Here is a 23496-nt window from a genome sequence, read left to right on the forward strand (position 1 = left end):
GTGTCAGGCTCTGTGCTGACAGCTCAGAGCCTGGAGCCTGCTTCAGATTCTGCGTCTCCCTCTCCCTCTGCCCCTCCCCTGCTCTCGCTCTCTCTCTCAAAAATGAATACACATTAAAAAGTTTAAAAAAAAACACGTAGCATATAAAAAGTGTCATATCAGTAACTGTTGAATGAAAAACAATTATCATTTCCCTCAGAAAATGACTGACAAAGAAAAGAATCAAAACTCATGGATCCTCTTATTTACCATGCACTGTATGGGCATTCTGGTTCAGCTCTGTTGAGGGAAAATGAGCCACGGCTGAAGAGGGAAGTAAAAACCTGGGAAGCAGGTTCTTGCAAACTGTATTGAGGAGTATGACTGAGATCTATAATGGAGAGTTATGAGGGGTGTTAAGCAAGGGAGTGATGTGGTCAGAACTGTGGTGTAGAACAGTCACTCTGGGTCTTGTGTGGAGAATGGGTGGATGAGGTGGAGAGACGTTAGTTGAGAGGTTATTAAGATCCAGAGAGAGGAGATGGTGATCTAAAGCAGGATAATGGCAAAAGAGACGGAGAATAGATTGAATAGAAGTTTGTAAGGCTGCTGGTTAAGGGTCAGACTCTCAGTTTTGTTGGCTCAGGTCATGATCTCACAGTTTCTAGGGTTTGAGCCCCACATCGGGTTCTGTGCTGACGGTGCAGAGCCTGCTTGGGATTCTCTTTTTCTCCCTCTCTTTCTGTCCCTCCCTTGCTCATGCTGTCTCTGTCTGTCTCAAAATAAATAAACTTAAAAAAAAAAAAACTATTAAAAAAAAAAAAAAAAGCTTGTAAGGCTGAGCTGAAAGAACTGGGTGGTTGAAAGGGTGAACAGGAAGGAAGAGCCAAGAAGGAGGCCTACATTTCTGGCAGGCACCACAGGGAGTATAGTCCTACCACCATAGAAAGAGGAGATTTAGCAAGAAGGAAGCAAGTTCAATTTTTGGACATGTTAGATTTAAGGGTCCCCTAATAGAAGATGACAGCAAAAGTATGCTAATGGCAATTTTAAATATAGGTCTGCATCTCAAGAAAAGGTTAGGGTTGAAAAGTATCTTTTTGAATTTTAATCCAGATCAGTGTTTTGTTTTCTATAAATATGGTTACACATATTAAAAATGAAGTAAGGGGCGCCTGGGTGGCGCAGTCGGTTAAGCGTCCGACTTCAGCCAGGTCACGATCTCGCGGTCCGTGAGTTCGAGCCCCGCGTCAGGCTCTGGGCCGATGGCTCGGAGCCTGGAGCCTGTTTCCGATTCTGTGTCTCCCTCTCTCTCTGCCCCTCCCCCGTTCATGCTCTGTCTCTCTCTGTCCCAAAAATAAATTAAAAAAAAAAAAAAAAAAAAAAACGCTGGAAAAAAAATGAAGTAAAAGGTTAAATATAGCTAAGCTCAAAGTCTTATTCTCTCTTGGTTTTCTCAGAATTTCATATACTTTGGTTTCTTAGAAGACCAAAAGTCTGGACAAGGTATTTGAATTCTCTTCTGACATTTAAACACTATCTGTTAATATGATTTTCGGCAGTAGAGTTATTTAATGGATTAGGAAGAAAAACGCATAATCTTGAAGTACATTTAGAGCTGCTCATATTGGTTCTCGCGTAAGAAAAGGTGTTTTTTTTTTAATATCCCAGCATTTTAGCCTTCATAAGCCCACGCAGCAGTAAATCTTAAACTTCAAGTCCCCGTCTTCAGATTTGTGAAGGGAGGCTACTTAAAGGGACATGTGGTCTGGCTGCTTAGAGCAGTATTGAGAGGGTGGACTCTCCAGGCAGACTCCGGCCCTTCTGTCTTACCACTTATATGATCTTGACCAAGGGATTTCATCCCTCTACCCTCAGTTGCCTCATCTGTAAGATAGTGATAATAGTACCCCCTCTTGGGTTTATGAAGATAACTTACATAAAAGCACTTATGAAATATTGTGTGCACTCAATCATGTTATCAGTAAGTAATTCTGTTCAAGACAATTTTCTTTCTCCTAAACTCAACATCACCACTGATAAAAAACCATAGAAAAATATTATCTTAGGTCAGGTTTTCCAACCAGAAACATAATTTCATATATAAGATGTAACATCTAAAGGCTAGTCTTTTCTGGGAACTCTTAGGTATCTGTCAAAGTCATCACAGAGTGGAATCTTACTAAGCAAGGCAGAATCGATAAGGTGGACTGTTTGGAAAAGAATTCCCAGGTAGCTAGGGACTAGGGCCAGAGAAGAAAGAATTAATATCTGAAGTTTACTGAAAAACCAGTTCTACATTCCAAACAGTCACGTTCCCATCAAAAATATGGATAAGGGTGTTCACAATATAAAAATAAAAGTGTAAATCCAATGTAAGTAGAGTAGTTTACCTTCATTTCCATAAAATGGAAATTAATCAGGGCAAACATTTTACTAAAGGGACCCAGCAGGGCCAGTGAAGCAATGATACTCCTGTATGGGATACAACCACACAAGTAGGAAGGACCATACCTACGCTTCACCAAGAGAATATTCTGCTCCCAGAATGATTAGTTATGAATATGCTTGAAATAAAATGAGAGCCTTCCCAAATCATGAGCATGACACATGCTTTTCAATTGGCTGTTAACATTCTTGAAAGCAACGGTTTACCAATAATTACAAATGATGTACGGCTTAAAGTAAAACATAATACGATGCTTGATTACAAATTACAACCAGTCTATAGAAGTTAAATGCATACCATACTTTAATAATCAAGACAGTTTAGCCATTTTTCTGGAGTATGTCTCAAACAGAGTTAGCATATAACCCGTATTTAACAATATTGCTGAGTTCTTAGTCATTTTATATTTAAGGGTCCAAAATATATTATGTTCACAAAATAACACTGTGAATGCCAACCAGTTTTTTACTTATTCCTTCAGAAACACTCTACCCTGGTCATACACACTAATTTTTATCACTAAAAATAACCAAAGGTGGTAATTCAGTCTCACCTCTACACAGAAGTTCTAATTGCCCCAGAAACCTGTAGGTCAAGTTCTCAACCCTTGAAAAGGAGCAAAAATGTTCCAGGGCATCACCGTAGCCATGTATTTGGGCTTTGTATTTATAGCATTAGATTTGAGACCTAAATATGGTCATACACATCGCAGTAACCCAAGTTCCATATCAGAAATAAAATGTGAAAGGAATGAAAGAGATTTTGTAATTCCAATAGCACAGACTTCAAAAATTGAACTCTTAGACATAACTCCTACATCTGTCTTTAACTAAGAGGTCATTACCATGCTTACAGGTTTGAGGCAGTAATCTATGGATTAGTGTGTGATTAATCAAAGAGTGCACTTACTACCATGAACTTGGGTCCTATGCCATAGGATTATTTTTGCTTTCTCCAAAAGAACCATTTGCTCCTGAAGTAATAGACTTTTAAGGCACATTTTAACAAAAACCCATCATATACCCAGCTTAAAAATGGAAGCTCCTCCTGGTTACAACAATATATATATATAGCTAAGTAATGTGTGATTTACCAGATAGGCAAGTGTCTCTACCTTTAGGATAAAGTCACATTAGAAAAGTGATTCTTTATTTGCTTAATCAAAAAGAAACATTGTGTAAAAAATATTAGAGCATTAAATTTATAAGAATAACCCATATGTACCAAGCCTGTTGGCAAAGATCCAAAGATCCAACAGGATATAGGTCTAGAAATTAAGGAAAAGGCTCCTTTGGAACCCTGGGCTCCTACTGACCCAGGTTTCTGAGCAGGAATCATGAGGAAGGGAGTTGGGCGCCTTAATGATTTTTGGAAATTTCCTTCCAAAATGCACAGACCCTTGGGAGGACTCAAATCTTAAACCGCAATCAGTCTTGCATTTGCAGTTAGCAGCCTCAAAGGAATAGGATTTGGGGAGTAAAGGAGAGAGGATGGCAGGAAGCTACAGATGGAAGTGAGATAGTTTCAAGGGCAAGTAACTTTAGAAACTTGGTACATTTTGCTAGGACCAGCTTTGATTTCCTCAGGAGTCTCTGCTTAAAAATAAATAAATAAATAAAATTATTTTCTAATACCCACAAGTAGCTTTAGGGCACTGACCCTGGGGATGGACATAGAATTACCTACTTGGAATGGTCTGGGGTGAGGGGTGATTAGTAAGTCTCTTAACATCCTGATAGTCTAAGGTAAGCATAAGTGGAAGAATTTCATGGAGACAAAGACATAGCTAACTGTAACGCCTCCTCTGGCTGTCCTCTTCCCACTGATCGTTAGGGGTTTGCAGGATGGCTTTTCAGCTGTGCAGAGTGTGCTGCTAGCAAGCTGAGCTCTAGTTCAGTCCTAAGGTGGGAACAGGCAGAGTCCACAAGGCACACGATCACAGATGAGCAGGAGGCTCAGTGGCAACAAACATGCTCACCAGGATTATGCTCTCCGCTCAAGTTCTGAGACATTCCCTGCGGTCATGATCCTCAACAAACATTTTAAATGTTGCACAACAACAGGCCCATTGCTCAGGGCCGAACATACAGAATTGTATATATATTTTTAAATCTGTAGGTACCAATCACCTACAATTGGGAAACCATGTGGCCTCTGATGTTACTTTGACCAATCTCCAGTGATTGGCACCATTTTGGAAATCTGGTCCCAAAGGTTCTAAAGAACAGTAATGCAGCAAAAAGGAACAACCTCTCTGTATAAAATGATTGTAGAGATGTGTGTTGAGGTAAAGAGCTTTGTAAAAACTGTTGAGTCGGGAAGTACTGCCCCAGCTATAGAAATTTTTAGGTAAGTTTGGTGCTAACAGTATTCTACAAAACTCCCGTTTATACCAGTGATAAACAGGAGACAGTTCTTATTGCTCCTGGAGCTTGCTGCCCCAATCTGTTCCAGCTCCACTGAAAAATGATTTTTCTCAACAATTGTTAGCAAAGATTCCCAAAGTGATTAAAAAAAAAAAAAGTCATTGCCAGTGCATTGCTTTTTGATTTCTGATTGCCATATAGATCTGAACTACACTACAGTATGCATGTCCTTGACACCAAGTACAGAAAAAAGCTTAGAAAAGTTGTTTTATCAAAGTTCAGAGGAAAAAAAAACATGAAAAAGAGCAAAATATATACAGTTCCTGGCAGTCCTCACACAGGAGTTTCTGACCACAGACCATAAAAGTTTACATTTGTGTAACGAAATTACAGATTTTACTTCATTGTTAAAATACAAGTTTTGGCTTCAAAGTGCTCACTTTATTTAAAAAAGAGAAGATCAAGAGGGTTGCAGGAATTTTTCTTTTCTTACACCGAATACATCATGTGTCCCATATTCTTTTTCCTTTTCCTTTAGTGCAACACAGCTCAGTGGCCTCACTGGAAGGTCTGGCTTAAAAAGATACTCCTGAAACTTCACTACAGCAGCACGTTAGGGGTCCCATTGGGGGTGGCTCCTTTTTTCTTCTGTAGCCGATTCTGAACTTTTCGTGATTTCACCATCTTCATTCTCACCTCAAAAACTTCATGGATGGCCTTCCGGAAGCAATGAAAATTATAGTCAATAAGCCCTGGAGAAGAAAACAAAAATATTTAGAAACGTCTCATGGAGCACCTGGGTGGCTCAGCTGGTTAAGCATCTGACTCTTGATTTCAGCTCAGGTCATGATCTCAAGGTCTTGAGTTTAAGCCCAGCATTGGGCTCAGCACTGGGCATGAAACCTACTTGAAATAAAAAGAAAAGAAAATTTTTAAAAAGACACTTAGAAACAATCTCCTCTTTTCATGTCTGCTGTGGCCAAGACAAGCAACTATGGGGAGGCAAAAGAGCAGCCGTAACAGAAGGTTCTCAGACTTCCCGAGGAGCTCTGCAGCTGGGCTTCAGGAATTGCAGGCAAGATTTTGCAAATGGACATGTTTTCCTAAGGAAAGGCTCCAGAGATGGGGCACCTGGATGGCTCAGTCAGTTGAGCGACTGACTCTTGATTTCAGCTCAGGTCATGATCCTGGGGTCATGAGATCGGGTCCCGAGTCTAGCTCTGTGCTGAGGGTGGAGCCTGCTTGGGATTCTCTCTCTCTTTCCCTCTGTTCCTCTCCCTCACTCATGCTCTCTCTCTCTCTCTAAAAAAAAAAAAAAAAAAGTTTCCAGATGATAGACCACATTTCCACAGTGTCTATGATCCACAACATTTGAAGAACCAACTAAAGTGCACATTTTTCTGACATGTCAGAATCCAAAATTTCTTACAATTAAGACATATCTTCCATGAAATATTTATTATTTTTCCCCAAAGGGGATTATTAAATTGACTCTGAGTGGAGGCAGACCCTGACTTGAAGTATGGCTGAGATCTCAAAGCTTTAGGATCAATGATTCAATCGATCAATATTTACCAAATATCTATTATCTTTAAGCCATAGTCATAAGCCCTGGGGAAAGCAAAGTCCTAAGTTTAGAGTGGTAACAGTCACCTCCGGTCAATTCTAAGCTCACAGGTTCAACAATCAATGACACTCGAGTTTTTTCAATACTAAGTAAATTTTAAATGCAAAAACAGTAAGGGAGAATCTTTTTGTGTTTTCTGAAATTATTGGTACAAGAATAGAATAAAAGATAATCCAAAGTCTTGAGTGCATTCTTCATCATCACTAATGTGTAAAAGTGTTGAGAGCAACATTATGTTTATACCAATTAGGATAAGGCAGTTGGTTCTATTTAACTTTATTGAAATAACTAGCCCAGTGGTTATTTCCATCCACTCAGGTGATACTTCCAAAGCCCAAACCCAAAATAAAAGAATTGGGATTCCAGCCAAGGAGTGAAATTCTTCCAAATAGTCGTAGTGCACTGGAGCAAACACCATCTCAGCTCCCAGGAGGTGGAAACCCTCTCAGAGGCGCCCTCTGGTGCTTCTACGGTGTTAGTGACCACAGTGCAATAAAACCTCCAAGTGATCTCCCTCAAGACAATTACCAGAATAAAGGGATAAGTAATAATAAATAAATAAGTCCAGGGGTGCCTGGCTGGCTCAGTCGGTAGAGCATGCGACTCCTGATCTCGGCTGTGAGTATGAAACCCATGTTGGGTGTAGAGATTACTTAAAAATAAAATCTTAAAAAAGAAAAAAGTAGCTCTTTTCTGCCTGAGGCTTTCTTTAGTACCACAGAACTTCCTCAACCGCACACAGACAGGTACCAGAGATATGGGAATGAATGTTTTAAGGGTACTCCTCAAACAGAGGGCCCTGGGGGAAGGTGGATAAATGTTTCAGTCTTCCATACTCAACTGGGATGATCTGAATTTGTTCCACACAGCTTCTCAGAGATTCTCCTATTGGGAGTGAGCATAAAACTGCTCATTGACACCACTGTGGGGGGCTTTTCTACCTTCCCAACTCATTTCCCCACTTCCTCAGTTTGGTTTTTGGGACCATTTTTCATATAAAGTATGTAATTAAAAGAAAATAGGGGCACCTGGCTGGTTCAATCAGTAAAGTATCCGACTCTCGATCTCAGGGTCATGAATTCAAGCCCCACACTGGGTGTGAAGAATAAAAGAAATAAATTTCAAATATAAAAGAAAATAAACAAGGAGCAAATAAATGATTTTATTTAGTGGGAATTTGGATACAAGATGTGAGAACAACCTCAAAATTCTTTGCCTATACAGTAAAACCTTGGCTTATGAGCATAATTCATTCCACAGGCATGCTTGTAATTCAAAGCACCTGTATATCAAAACAAATTCAATTTGTGATCATGTGAGGTTCGGCATCACATACTACTTATATTGCAAGACATAGCTCATTTATCAAGCTAAAAATTACTAGAAATGTTTGCTCGTCTTGCAGAACACTTGTAGAACAAGTTACTTGCAATCCAAGATTTTACTGTATATGGAACCAACTTATGAAAGAAAGCTTAGCTAAAAAAAACTGGCTCAGTGAGAATTCAACTTGCAGAAATATTCTATCGGGGTGCCAGAAATATTCTAATCAGTCGGTTAAGCATCCGACTCTTGATCTTGGCTCAGGTCATTATCTCACAGTTTATGAAATTGAGCCCTGAGTCAGGCTCTTTGCAGACAGTGTGGAGCCTGCTTGGGATTCTCTCTCCCTCTCTCTCTCTGTTCCTCCCCACTTGCACTCTCTCTCAAAATAAATAAATAAACATTTTAAACAAACAAAAAAGAAATATTCTATTGATAGTTCCTGAAAAATCTTAACTTAATTCATCTTTGCAATTTAAAATGTTAACAGTATCTTGCTGCATTTGAAGTTTTAAAAGTAGAAATTCACAAGGCACCTGGGCAGCTCAGTTGGTTGAATGTCAACTCCTGATTTAGGCTTAGGTCATGATCTCAGTATCGATTGTGAGCTCAGCATGGATTCTCTCTCTTCCTCCCTCTCTGTCCCTCCCCTGCTCGTGTTCTCTCTCAAAATAAATACATAAACATTAAAAGAAAAAAAAAAGATCCACATGATAAATTCCTGCTTAAATTTACTTCCATAACCATACATGGATGTTAAAATTAATGGGCAAAAGTGTGAGGAGGAACAAAATTTACATAGTTTTAAAGTATTTATTAACTACAAAGGGAAAGACAGGAACTTTCCAGTGGAAAAACCTGGCAGACATTGCCTTAACTAAATCAAGGTCAGCATCACCAGTAATAAGACTTATCAACATCATGAACCACTTGATATGATACACTGAGAAGGACACATTCTTGCCTAAGTACATAATCTTGTTCCAACTGTGTGGAAACAATAGACAAATCCAATTTGAGGAACATTCTACAAAATAATTGATCGGTATTCTTCAGAAGTGTCAAGGTCATGAAAGATGAAGAACTGTCACAGATTGGAGGAGACTTGGAAGAATGACCAGTAAATCAATTTGGGATCCTAAAACAGAAAAAGGCTATTTTTGGAAAAATGGCGCAATCTGAATAAGGTCTACAGTTTCATTAATAGTATTATACCAATGATAATTTCCTACTTTTCTTTAAAAAAATTTTTTTAAATGTTTATTTTTGAGAGTGAGAGAGACAGAGCGTGGATGGGGGAGGGGCAGAGAGAGAGAGGGAGACACAGCATCTGAAGCAGACTCCAGGCTCTGAGCTGTCAGCACAGAGCCCGATGCAGGGCTCGAACTCACAAACCATGAGATCATGACCTGAGCTGAAGTTGGATACCCAAACGACTGAGCCACCCAGGCGCCCCTCCTACTTTTCATACTGTACTATATAGTATGTAAGATGTTAACATTTGGAAAATTGGATGAGGAATATGTGTAAACCATGTACTATTTTTGCAACTTTTCTGTTAAGTCTAAAATCAGTTCAAAATAAACAAGCTCTCCAGGTTGACACTAATGTACCCTAAATTTTAGGACCTGCCACTAGCCTAGATTGTTTTGGGGCTCTAGTTGTACTATTTGCATTACTTTTCTTTTATTTAGCTTCCAAAATCAACACGAAGTATTAATCACCAAATATAAATTCTGAAAATATCTTTAACCAAGGAAATATATGTATAATGGTTTAAAACACAATATGCACAGAGGCGCCTGGGGGCTCAGTTGGTTAAGCACCCAACTCTTGCCTTCAGCTCAGGTCATGATCTCACGGATCATGGGTCCGAGCCCTGTGTCATAAGCTCCCCGCTGACAGTATGACAGTGCAGGGTCTGCTTGAGATTCTCTCTCTCACTCTCTGCCCCTTCCCCTTCTCTCTCTCTCTCTCTCTCTCTCTTAAAATAAATAAATTAAACAGAACTGATTCTATGTAGGGACAAGCCCAGGAATCTTAGCTCTGACTTGCCATACACTGGTAGTATGACTTTGAGAGAAAGTCACTCCTAGTTCCTGGGTCTGGGTAGAATCATCTATAATTGAGAGAATGAAACAAGGTATGGTCCTGTACATGTTCAAAATTCCATGAATCTATTATATAACCTGCTCTTACTTTTAGCAAGATGAAAATAAGGAACAAAAGATTAACACTACTTCATTAAAAGTTTTGAAAGCCAAGGACCCAAAAGGCAATTTGGTTGATAACAGTCAGTAAATACAGGAAAAACCTACAACTTCACCAAGAAGCAAGGAAATGTAACTTGAAATGATACTAAGTTTTTAATAATCAAAAAGAGGTTTTTTTAATAAAGAGCACAAGTAGGGGGAAAGGGCCAGAGAGAGAGAGAGAGAGAGAGAGAGAGAGAGAGAGAGAGAATCTCAAGCAGGATCCGCGCCAGTGCAGAGCCTGACATGGGACTCGATCCCACGACCCTGGGATCATGACCTAAGCCGAAACCAAGAGTCAGACACTCAACTGACTGAGCCATGCAGGCACCCCAATAATCAAATTTTTTAATGCTAATACCCAATATTAATAGGAATATAGCAAAATGGATATTCTCTTATATTCTCTTATTCTCTTCTTATTCTCTTATATTCTCTTATATATACACTTATATTCTCTTAATAGCGTAAGCCCATAAAATCTTTCAGAAGGACATTTTGGCAATATGTATCAGAAGCCACCAAAACACAGGGCACCTGGGTGGCTCAGTCAGTTAAGTGTCCAACTCTGGCTCAGGTCATGATCTCACGGTTCATGAGTTCAAGCCCCGCATCAGGCTTTGTGCTGACAGCTCAGAGCCTGAAGCCTGTTTGGGGGGGTCTGTCTCCCTCTCTCTCTGCCCCTTCCCTGCTCACACTCTGTCTCTCCCTCTCTCAAAAATAAATAAAACATTAAAAAAAAAAAAAAGAAGCCACCAAAACTTGTCTACCCTACCCTTTGACCTAATTCCATTTGCTGAAGTTTTTCCTGATAGCCAAGATGTACACAAATATTTAGTGCAAAAAAAGGTCATCAGAGATCACTTACAACATTAAAATCTAGAAACAATACAAATTTTGAACAATAAAAGAAGCTAACATAATCATTAAAATAATGTGACAAAAAAAAGATTTAGTGAATTAGAGGTCTGTAATAAATTCAGTAAAGGTTATGAAGTAGTATTTATCATATCATTCCATATAGATAGAGACATAGCTATAGATGAAAATGTCTGAAACGTTATAAAGAAAATGTTGAGAGTGATCTCTGAGAAGCTTATCAATAATTATTTCTTTTTTGCTTATTTGTTACTTCTAAGTTTTCTAACTGAATCTATTTTGTAATAAAAAGAGACAATAAGGGGCACCTTGCTGGTTCAGTGGGAAGGGCATGGGAATCTTGACCTCAGGGTCATGAGTTCAAGCCCCACACTGGGTGTAGAGATTACTTAAACAAATAAATATTTTAAAAAAGAAACAATAGGGGCGCCTGGGTGGCTTAGTTGGTTAAGCGTCTGACTTTGGCTCAGGTCATGATCTCGCGGTCTGTGAGTTCGAGTCCCACATCATGCTCTGTGCTGACAGCTCAGAGCTCAGAGCCTAGAGCCTGTTTCAGATTCTGTGTCTCCCTCTCTCTGACCCTCCCCCGTTCATGCTCTGTCTCTCTCTGTCTCAAAAATAAATAAACGTTAAAAAAAAAAAGAATAAAAATCTAAATTGTGTTTTTATGCTTAATGAATTAGGAAAATTTTCATGATATAAATGAGTAAAAACAATACGATATAAAACTATATAAACAATATAGCCCCACTTTTGTCAAAAGGAAAGAAGGGATGAGGGAGGGAGGTGGGGAGAAAGAAAATCTCAGAAATTTAACATGGGGATTTAGCTCCAGATGGTGAAATTGAATGGTTTTATTTTGTTCTTTATATTTTCCCAAAGTTTCAAAGTATTTTATAATGAACATGTGTTGTTTATAAAGAAAAAAAACGGCATTTTAGTAAATGTTACTATTGGCACTCTGTTGGGAATTTTTTTATCCTAAAAAAATTGGTAAATCATGCCCTAGTTGCTAGCAAAAATCCCTAGTGTGTCAGTAAGCTGGTATTTCCCAGTTTAAACAGTAGGGGGGGGGGGGGGGGGGATAAGTATCTCTGTGAGTTTAGTTGCTTTGGCTTTATTTTATTTTTATTTATTTACTCATTTACATTCACATATAATATGTATTTGTATATATTTACATTATGTCATATTTATCATTTACTCATATATTATTTGTTTTTCTTTTATTTATTGGTGACTCTATTGAGCATATTCATGTCTTCCCTTTTCAGAATCATGCCAGCCCTGTGTTTTGAGGACTCTTTAAAGAATGTGCAGAGGCTGGGGTACCTGGGTGGCTCAATTGGTTAAGTGTCCAACTTCGGCTCAGGTCCTGATCTTGTGGTTTATAGGTTCAAGCCCCATGTGAAGCTCTGTGCTGACAGCTCAGAGCCTGGAGCCTGCTTCAGATTCTGTGTCTCCCTCTCTCTCTGCTCCTTCCCCAGCTCTCACTCTGTCTCTCTCTCTCTCTTAAAAGTAAATAGACATTTAAAAAAAATTTTTTTTTAATAATGTACAAAGGCTGAACAGAAGTTAAATACTATCTAACTTTAATGTTGTACAAATCCCCTCCTTTACACAGGGATCTCAAGGGGTCACATGGTCCCTAACACCATGCAGTAGAGTGGACCAAGAGGGAGGCCACTGGGGCCCTCCCTGGGAAGGGACTTTACAGTCTGGCAACAAGGCTTTGGCCAGCTTCACTGCCAGAAAAGCAAAAGCTCCTGGGAGGATGGTCTGGTGCCACCTCCTCCTCTGGCAGCTGCGTCACTAGAGGGCAGGCTGGCTCACAGATCCCAAAAGCCTGACTGAGCTGGGTAGGAGCCAAGGGGGCCTGGTGACTAAAGCCTGGAAGCTTCCACAGGCATGCTGCTAACGGCCCACATTCAACAAGCAGAAGTAATAGGAGTCCGAAGTGAAATATTACATTTAAATCACACACACAAAATTACCTTTTCTTTCAAAGCTTTCCTCTCTGACAAAGCAAACAAGAGCCAGGAACTTTGTCACCTCCTTTAAATAAAGAACTGTTGTGTTATTCAGCTTTATAATGGCTGTTGATTCCTTGTCATAGGGAGTTCCTGCTCCATCTTCTTTGAGGCTGAATAGGGACAGAAACCAGAACATATTTGACTATTGAGAAAAACTACAAACTGTAACCCAGCAACAGAGACCAGCTTTAACACACAGAATGATAATTGTAACGAAAAGTTGTTTACAACTACAGTGCCTTACAGCAAAAGTCTCAGAAACACACAATCACAAGAATGTACACGGTGTATGACAGTCCCTTCCTGCTGACACAATGAGTGGCTGTTGGGGAAGGTGGGCAACTCTTCAGGCACCTGAGGTACACAGGTGAGGGATGAAGGTTAGTTCTTCTCACCTCCATAGCCCACGGGGCTTCTTTTTTCTTCTGACAGAACAACCAGGCTGTCAAAAGCATGGTCTGATGAAAGACCAAGAAGGGCTGAATGACTGTTCCAAATTACAGAAGCCTAGGGAGACACAACAGCCAAGGACTGGCTTAGAGCCTGAATCAGGGGAAAGAATTGCTATAAAAGACAGATTTGGAACCACTAGTTAAGATTTGAATACGGACAATATATTAGATAATGCATTAATGTAGCCATGCTAAATATGCTTAATTTGATAAACTGTGGTCCTATGAAAGAATGTCTGTTTTTTGGAGAGATAAACACCCAATTATGTAGGATCAAAGAATCATGATGTCTGCAATTCACTTTCAAATGGTTTAGCAAAAACAAATCAACAACTGTATTAGAAAAAGAAAGAGCAAATACGGGAAATTGGTAAAAAATGGTGAATCCCAGTGAAGGGTACGTAGGAGTTCACTGGACTATCTTTGCACATCTTCTGTAGGGTTGACATTTTTTCAAAATAAAACGCTAAATAAGTATACTGGCCTATTTAAGAAAGTGTGGCCTGCAGACACAGATGACTTGGGTTTGAATCCTAGTCCACTTATTATGGGAACTGGGCAATGTGAGTAGCTTCTTTGAGCCTCAATTTTCTTATCTGTATCCTAACAGAAATTACCTCAAAGTTTCCCAATGCAATGAAATAATAGATACACAGCACTGAGCACAGTGCTGAAAACATGTAAAATGCACAATGAATGTTAACTATTGTGTTAACTATTATTACTAGTATCTCCTTGAATGATCAAAACTGGACCCTCTGAAGACACTAATGTAATCAGAGTTATGATTTCTTTCCTCAGAGGCAAAAGAGCACTTCCCTGCACCTTTTCTGCAACTGTGTGTGTATGCATGCATGTATGTATTTTTGCTTCCCAAATTAATGAATAATTGACCAGAAATGATTAACTAGAATTGTGCTAGACCTTATTAATTCAACATAATAACTCAGCTGGTGCTAAACCAATCCCTTTGCATTATAAGAGCCAGCTTTTACTATGTGACAGGCACCATTCTTAGCTTTTACCAGGAATTATCTATTGTCTGGCCTAAGAATCCTCTAAGCCAGGTATTGAGAAGAAATAGGATAACTTGGTCAAAGCTGACGATGGGGGTGGAGCCAGGACTCAAACTAATGTAATTTCAGAGTTAATGCTTTTAATCTCATAAATATCACAAGGAAGTAGCGTGCCAAACCAGATTCAATGAGAAGCATGAATTGCAGAGTAAATGCAAGCTTTTAGTTTTGAGATTATTTTAAACCGGCACATATACACATGGCTACTTAAAAGTAAATTGTGGAAGGTAGTTTTTTTAAAAAAAGGATTCGACTCACTGTAATCTACCAAAACGTGAAAGAAAAATCTTTAAGAAGTGTTGGATCTCTGATGTTCAAAACGCTTTATCAGAATTCTTAACTTCCTTTGTACCATTTTTAGCTGCTGTGTTTCTATACTGTATTTCCCTTACTAATAAGGAATGTTCTGAGAACAATAAACTGAAACACTGGACTTTTTTCACCCAATGAAGAAAACTGCATTTAAAACTTCCAAGTAAATATAATAGTAAACAGACACCAGGCACTGTTTGCCAACAGCACTTAGTAACACAAGAAAATTCTTAGGTGATAATGTTAAATGAACAAAGCAGGATAGATATATAATAACATATACAAAGTGACCACATCATCCTAAAAATTACACAGAGAAATAAGAATAAAATATATGAAAATGTTAATAGTGACTGTCTCTAGATGATGAGGTTAGGGGCTATTTTAATTTTATTCCTTATGCTTTACATATTTTCTACAATGAGCATGGATTACATTCATAATCAGAAAAAAATAAACATTAAACAAATTGGAAAAACAAAAAAGATCTAAAAAATAACAAGTAAAAATTGGTGAAGCATTACAACTGCAACAGCTATCTATTTTCTACCACTCAAGTTTCTAGCCACTAAGCAATGAAAACACAGGACGATGTAAGGTATTGTAAAGTGTGCATGCGTGTGTGCGTGTGTGCGTGTGTGTGTGCGTGCGTGTATATTTGGTGAACAGAAGCTCAGCAGATTCCTGAGCAGACTGAGTGAGGCACCAGATCACCTGCCTCTGGCCCTGCTGGTCTCCAAGGAGCAGCTGGGAACTGGCAGAAGTCTGCTTCCTTGGCTGCTGCCAGTTAACTGGGCTGGCTCCTTGTGGCTCCAACAAGCACCAAGGAAACTCCAGAGCCCACGCCCGATTTGTGACCCAGGTTCTCAGGAACACTGCACTCCACTTCAGAAAAACAATCTGACTCCTCCCGATTCCGCCTGCCTCGTGTTTGTTTTAGCTGGGTGAAAGGAACTCTGATTAACATCATTTACATGAACAGCTTACCACTTACACCCAATTACCATATGGCACAATAATGATTATGCATATCATTAAATATGTGCCAGATTAATTGTGTTTATTGTATTTGATTACCACAGCAATCTAGACTGTAATCAGGGTATATTCAGTTTCCATGACTATTTCAAGGTCATCCACTTGTAGCTGAAAAACAATAGAATGCTGTAGAGCAGTAATCTTGGGCAACAAGGTCTATTTCTGAAGCCAGATGGCAGTGTTTAATAATAATACTAAAAAGGCAATAAACTTGGGAAATAAGGTCTGTTTCTAAAGCCAGATGGCAATGTATTACACTAATAACAATAACAACAATAATAATAATGGAAGCTACCTTTATCCAGGGTCTACCAGGTAAAGCCTAATGATACTTCATCCTCACTACAGTCTTGTAAGTATCACTTTCCCTATTTCAGAATGGAAGGGACCGTGCATGCACGTGTGTATAACAGAGAGAATCTGAACTGAGGGGGCAAAGGATTTTCAGATAGTGGAAAAGAAAAATGGGAAGACTGACACCCTCACAAAGGCTGAAGAAGGAGGCTGTGTGAGGCAGGTGACAGCTGGTGAGTAAAAAGGAAGATGAACACGAGCTTTACCTCATCAATGATTGGATAAGCATGTAGATCCAATATAAATCAACGGCAACAACTTGCTATCTTAAGACAGACAAACTAATTCATATCTATTCACTGTATACAACACCCATTCAGGAAATTTAAAGTCATGTAGAAATGTTTCTATGTCTGGTACCACAATCAGTTTTCCCCACTCCTGGTTTACTTTATATTATTCTAAATGTACAGCAAGTTCTGTTTTCTAAGAATCTAAGACCATAATAATAAACAGGTAATATTGTTTGCTTGGTTTTATAATTCTCTGCTGCTCATAAAAGAAGACAAAGTGTGTTAAAGAGAATCCAGAAGTTATCTCCTATAATGAAGAAGGTAATAGAAGTGTTGTTAATAAGAGATATGTATTCAGAATTCTAGGATCTTAGTCTCTCCCAAGTGTATATGACATTATGATATGATGACAGATCAGTAGAAGAACCAGGAATCAGTTAGACTTAAGTTCAAGTTCTAGTCCTATCTTTTATTGACAGTGTGAGCAGGGGTTAGAAACTTAACCACTCTGAACCTCAGTTTCCCCATCTGTGAAATGGGGATAGTAATTCCCATTTCCCTATTCCCATGGAATAGCAGGGAATTAATGATGTAACGTAATGTTTATTAGCAGAATACCAGGCATTTACTCAATAATTTTTTTTTATTATTGCATGCTAAATGGTATATTTATAGATCTCAGTTATTTAAAACAAAAGTATTAAAATCAAATAAGTAAATGCAAATGTTACAAAAGTTGTGAAAGGTTTCATTTTCTAATCTTAAGTATGGCTTGATCATAGCCCTTAGGAATATTTTTCCTACCCAGGGGCACCTGGGTGGCTCAGGCGGTTAAGCATCCAACTTCAGCTCAGGTCATAATCTCACAAGTTCATGAGTTCCAGCCCTGCATTGGGCTCTCTACTGTCAGCACAGAGCCCACTTCAGGCCCTCTGTCTCCATCGCTCTCTGCCCCTCCCCCATCTCTCTCTCAAAAATAAAAATAAACATTTTTTAAAAAAGGAAAATAATGGGGTGCCTACGTGGCTCAGTCAGTTAAGCGTCTGACTTCGGCTCAGGTCACGATCTCGCAGTTCGTGCGTTCCAGCCCTGCGTCGGGCTCTGTGCTGACAGCTCAGAGCCTGGAGCCTGCTTCGGATTCTGTGCCTTCCTCTCCAGACTCTGACCCTCCCTACTCACGCGCTCTCTCTCTCTCTCTCTCTCAAAAATAAATAAACATTAAAAAAATTTTTTTTATTGAAAAAAAGGATAATAAAAAGAAAGAATATTTTACTTACCCATAAATACAAGAGATGTCAATAACCACATCGATCATATCACAGCAGAGTTCATAGGTTTGCATATCCACTGGGGTACTATCAGTTGCAATATAAATTTTACTGACCACATCAAAGAGAAATGCCTTTTCAATTCCAGAATTCTGAAACAAAAAGAAGATGCTATCTTAAAGGTACAGCTGATTTCAGAACATGTCATTGTTACATAAAAAAATTATATGCCATCCTCAGTGTAAAATATAAATGAGCAAAGATTAATTTGCTAAAATTTTGTTCTTTTTTATTACAATTTAAACTTCGCATAGGGGCACCTGGGTGGCTCAGCAGGCTAAGTGTCTGACTTCGGCTCCAGTCATGATTTCATGGCTCAAGCATTTGAGCCCCACATCGGGCTCTCTGCTGTCAGTGCAGAGCCTGCTTCAGTTCCTGTCCCCCTCTCTCTTTGGCCCTCCCCAGCCTGTGCTTTCTCGGTCTCAAAAATAAATAAAAACATCAAAAGAAAACAAAAAAAATTTTAATAAAAAATTTAAAAACCTCACATAAACCTTTATAATGGATTTGCATATGAAATGGAAAATTCTTATTTTTCATAAATTATTTACTTTAGGTAAACAAACTGGGCAGTGTTTCCTGGCTCTTAGAGATGTACCTGCAGTTAGGAAAAGGCAAGTAAAAACACTAATTTTACTGACTGTAGATTGTAAATAAATTTTAAAAAGCTAAACAAACTCACCACTATACAGTGACAGAGTAAATATGCATACAGCCATCACATCTGACTCAACTGAACAGAAGAGCTTGCCTAGAGCTGCCGGTTTATAGGACTCATTCAGCCAGCACATCATCCACAGTGTGTTAAACATACACAAATATTTAAAACAATGTATCTTTTCTTTCTAATATTTATTTATTTTTGTGAGAGAGAGTGTGCACGGGGGAGGGGGCACAGAGAGAAGGGGACAGGGGATCTGGAGAGCCTGATGTGGGGCTCGAACTTACGAACCGGCAGATCAACACCTGAGCCAAAGTCGGAAGCTTAACCCGCTGAGCCACCCAGGCACACCATCACCAAAGCCACCCTTAATGTTCCTTACATCTGGTAGGGCTCTATCAACACTGAATGACTGCCTACAACTTGAATAAACACTGTATCAGTGAAGTACAGGAATCGTTTGGGGAGTTAAATTTTAAAGACTATGAAACAGTTATGTAGTAGCAATCTTCCAAAGTAATATTTCAGTGACCTTGCAATGTTGTGAGAGCAAGCAAACATAAGACTGTTTTCACTTCAAAAATAAGACTGTTTGCAATGTTAGTCTAAAATTCTGCAAATGATTCTACAAGGATGATAATTCTGTACTTACTGAGATAAAGATGTTTAGCAAATTCTCCAGGGTGGGGAGTTGTGGAATCAGTTTCTGAACCACTTTGCTAAAAGCTTCAAATATTGAGTGATCATATATGCTGGTCAAATAGAAGCTGAAAGAGAAAATATTTCATCACGTTTTCCTTTTGACTAGGGAACAGATGGCTGAGGCCATGTCATGACACCAGTACCCAGCCCTCTGTATCTAAGTCCGTACACACACATTCTAGCCCCCTGTAGAATTCAATATGAACTCAGTAAAAAAGTGAACATGTCTTAACAAGGCATTCCTCCCCAACTCCCAAAAAGCAAGAATTATACCCATTTTTCTACCGACTGGCTGGACTGGAAAGCTTAAAAATGCAGTGGTATGTGCCCGTATGAGCTTTCTTAGTTCTCCAAGATTCCACACCAGATCATCTTTACAAACACCTGTTAGGTTAGTAACAGCTACATTATTGGTATTGAAGCATCTAATTTTTTCATTTTCCAATTTGCAAATTGAATGATGCCTCCCCATAAAAAATTTTTTTTACCTCCCCATAAAAAATTAATACAGGGGCGCCTGACTGGCCAGGTGACTCTTGATCTCGGGGTTTTAAGTTTGAGCCCCACATTGGGTATAGAAATTACTTAAAAATAAAATCTTAAAAAACAACTAATAGAGAAATGATTTTCCTCTGCACTTCTATCTGAAGTGTTTTCAGAGTTCTCTTTTACTTGTGCATATAGATACTGTCATATTCATCACAAACTGTAAACTTCGGCATTGATTAACTTCCTGGATTATGTTCTTGAGTTTTATCTAGTGTTTTTCACATGTGGGAAAAACATTAGGTTTGACTATTTGCTTAAAAAACAAAAACAAAGGTTGGGGGGGGGGGCGCGCCAGGATGGCTCAGTCAGTTAAGTGTCCGACTTCGGCTCAGGTCCTGATCTCATAGTTCGCTGGTTTGAGCCCCGTGCCGGGCTCTGTGCTGAGAGCTCGGAGCCTGGAGCCTACTTCAGATTCTGTGTCTCCCTCTCTCTCTGCCCCTCCCCTGCTCATGCTTGCTCGCTCTTTCTCTTTCAAAAATAAATTAAAATAAATACATACATGAATGAACGAATAAATAAATAAACTTTAAAAACAAAAACAAAACAAAGGGGCACATAAGTGGCCCAGTTGGTTAAGCCTCTGACTCTTAATTTTGCCTTAGGTCATGATCTCACAGTTTGTGGGTTCGATCCCCACCTTGGGCTCTGTGTTGATAGCATAGAGCCTGCTTTGGATTCTCTCTCTCCCTCTGTCCTTGCCCCTCCTCTGCATGTGCACACATGCACACACAAGCTCTTTCTCCCAAAAATAAACAAACATTTAAACAAAAACCAAAAAAAAAAATCACCAAGAATTAGAATTAACACATGCAAAGTTTGCTTTTCCCAAATACTGTCCTAATATGTATAACACAAAATAGGGTAAACAGGTGAATTACTGCCCATGCCAAATCATTCATTGTGACTTTGGACTCCACACCTGCTAACTTCTGTCAATTAATGTGATCACTGAGAAATTTCTGTTCTCACCTGAGGTGAATTTTTTCTAATCCAGCATCTGCAAGGTCATCATTTGCCCTCTGGTGAATATCTCTTTGGGTTTCAATTTTGTGGTCATCTGACAGACCATCCACTTTATGAATAAACACCTCAAAGTTGATGTCGGTGTTCACTTTGTAGGCCCTTGTCACGGTGAGGTGGAGCCTAGCCAAGGCTTCCATGTAATCGTCCTGGGAACAAAGGCACATTCCTGTCAAGGGAGGCCAAACCTTTCTAAGCTGCCTTCCACAGACACTCTTTTTTCCCCCAGCTTTATTGAACTTTGACTGACAAATAAACACTCCATATATTTAAAGTGTACAATGTGATGCTTTGATGTACGTATATGTCATGAAACGATCCCCCCAATCAAGTTAATTAATCTATCCATCACCTTATCTCACAGTTACCTTTTTTTCTTTCATACACACTCCTAATCTGTAAATCGTGTGGGTACAACCCCCCAAAATATTTTGCAAAAGCCCAAATAAAAACTAGTTTCATGGAATTCAAGTTTGAAAACTTAAGTTTCATTAACGAAGAGATGAAAAAGAAAGGCTGGAAAAACACAGCTATAGGCAGTTATGATTTAGCTTGATGACAGTCATTAAGATCAGAGTTGAAGTTTTATGAATTCAAAACGACTCCATACCTAGGACCTTCCCTGGGATACTATTCTTTCCCAATTTTTTAGTCCCTTGGTGAACTGTGATGAACAGTTCAAGGTGAAAACATGATATGGGTCGCTGGGAGGATAAGGAAGGAGCCAGGAGGAAAGGTTTAGGAGCCACTAGTCTAGACCAGAGGTCAGCAAATCATGGGCCAAACTGGGCCCACTGCATGTTGTTTATGAGTAAAGTTTTACTGGGACACAGCCACACTCATTTATATATATTGTCTATGGCTGCGTTTGTGTTGCATTGTTAGAGATGACTGGTTTTCTTCTACGGAAACTCCTTGGAAATGGTACAGCCTGCAAAGCCTGAAATATTTACCATCTAGCCCTCTACAGAAACCGTTTGCTGACCTCTCATCTAGAGTAACGACCCCAAATAACACAATACTACTTTTTTCTCCTTCCTACCAATGACACGTTTGTAATATGAACATCTGCATACACATCTCCCTGTTTAAGAAATCAAACAGTAGGAGTGCCTGGCTGGCTCGGCTGGAGGAGCGTGCGACTCTTTTTTTTTTTTTTTTTTTTAAAGTAAGCTATACACCCAACACAGGGCTCAAACTCACAACCCTGAGATCAAGAGTTGCATGCTCTACCAAGTGAGCCAGCCAGGAACCCCAAGTTTGTGAATCTTGATCTCAAGATTATGAGTTCAAGCCCCACAATGGGTATATAGATTAAATATATAAACTGAAAGAAAGAAAGAAAGAAAGAAAGAAAGAAAGAAAGAAAGAAAGAAAGAAAGAAATCAAACAGACACTGAAGCCCCGTGTGTCTCTCTCCATCCTCCCAGCCTATGCCATCACTCTGCCTCCCACACTCCAGAGGTAGCCACTATCCTGAGTTTAGTGTTTATTCTCAGTCATCTCTCTATACGTTACTATATACATATGTATCTCTAAACACCATACAGAATTCATTTACGTCATCTTGAAATGTGGAGGGAGGCTGTCTGAGAAAGGACACAAGGGAACCTTTTTGGGTGGTGGAAATATTCCATATCTTGACTGTGAAGTGGTTACAAGGTATATACATTCATCAAACTCACTGAATTGTATGTACACTCATAATGAATGCATTTTGTTGTATGTAAATTACACCTCAAAAATTGTTCTTGTTTATGTCTTTAACTAAAGAGGGGAGTCAAGCAGTTAAGCGACCTTGTCGGTGAGCAAAACTAGCCAATGTCAAGAGAGTATCACAATCTCAAAAGATTAGAAATTGCTACTGTAACTTGCCTGCCAGGCATATAAAATGATCTGATTACCAACTAAGTGATGAAGTGGCACATACCTACAAGGACTAAAAATAACATTTAAAAGAAGAACATACTTGGTTTATTAGGGCAGAGGGATTATGGATGATTTTTCCCCACTGTGTTGGTTACTATCTTCTACAACAAATAAAAATTCGGGGAAAATACACTGCCTTGTTTATATTCCAAAATTAGATCTAGGGGGGCGCCTGGGTGGCTCAGTTGGTTAAGCGTCCGGCTCTTGGTTTTGGCTCAGGTCATGATCTCATGGTTTGTGGGTTCGAGCCCCACATCAGGGTCTGTGCTGACAGCACGGAGCCTGCTTGGGATTCTCTCTCTCCCTCTCTGCCCCTCCCCTACTCACTCTCTCTGTCTCTGTCTCAAAAATGAATAAATAAAGTTAAAAAAAAATTATATCTAGGAATTACAGGCAGGTCACAATCACCAATGCAGATGAAGCCAACACTCCATGGTGGATCTCAAGGCACATGTGAAATGGCTTCAGGGGGCCACCAGGGGCCCTGAGATGGGGTACATTTTGTGGGCTCTGCCTGGGGGGCCGGCAGTGTCATGCATTTAGCTCACAGGAAATCACTCTTGATGTTTTCATTCTCATTTATTTTACAACGTTCTGTGAGGACACATGTTCTCCTTGGTGATATCTTTATCTGGCAATACTGGCATTGTGAGGGATTCACAAGGAAAAAATAAAAATATGAGGTGTCAGACCAAAAGAGCCCTGCTTAGAAATAAAGGCAGTGACTTCAGGCTGCCAAGACTCCTTGAAGTTTGCTTTTCTTTTCAGTGCTTGAAACCACATCCTATAAATATTCCCCAAAACATGGCTTTTACAGTCTGCTTCCAATAGAAAAGTATATATTAGACTCTGAAACAGTTTCTCTAGTTATTCCTTCTTTTTAGTAAATGACAGCTCTCAACAATATTTTTCCTACATTTTAAAAAGTGGAACC

The 23496-nt window shown here is 39.3% G+C and overlaps 1 protein-coding gene across 3 annotated transcripts in view; it reads right to left on the minus strand.

The window, feature by feature from the left end:
- Window positions 1-2713: 2713 nt before the first annotated feature.
- The window catches only part of RRAGD (Ras related GTP binding D), a 41182-nt gene continuing 20399 nt past the window's right edge, over window positions 2714-23496 (minus strand). For all 3 annotated transcript variants that reach the window (XM_058734702.1, XM_058734703.1, XM_058734704.1), the window contains exons 3-7: window positions 20583-20782; window positions 19015-19129; window positions 17651-17793; window positions 12870-13018; window positions 2714-5546 (exon numbers count right to left, since the gene is read on the minus strand). In XM_058734702.1, the coding sequence (XP_058590685.1) occupies window positions 5395-5546; window positions 12870-13018; window positions 17651-17793; window positions 19015-19129; window positions 20583-20782 (759 nt within the window). In that variant the 3' untranslated portion in view covers window positions 2714-5394. The remainder of the gene's footprint in view (window positions 5547-12869; window positions 13019-17650; window positions 17794-19014; window positions 19130-20582; window positions 20783-23496) is intronic.

The sequence above is a fragment of the Neofelis nebulosa genome, chromosome 6 (genome assembly GCF_028018385.1).
Source record: "Neofelis nebulosa isolate mNeoNeb1 chromosome 6, mNeoNeb1.pri, whole genome shotgun sequence".
Lineage (NCBI taxonomy): Eukaryota > Metazoa > Chordata > Mammalia > Carnivora > Felidae > Neofelis > Neofelis nebulosa.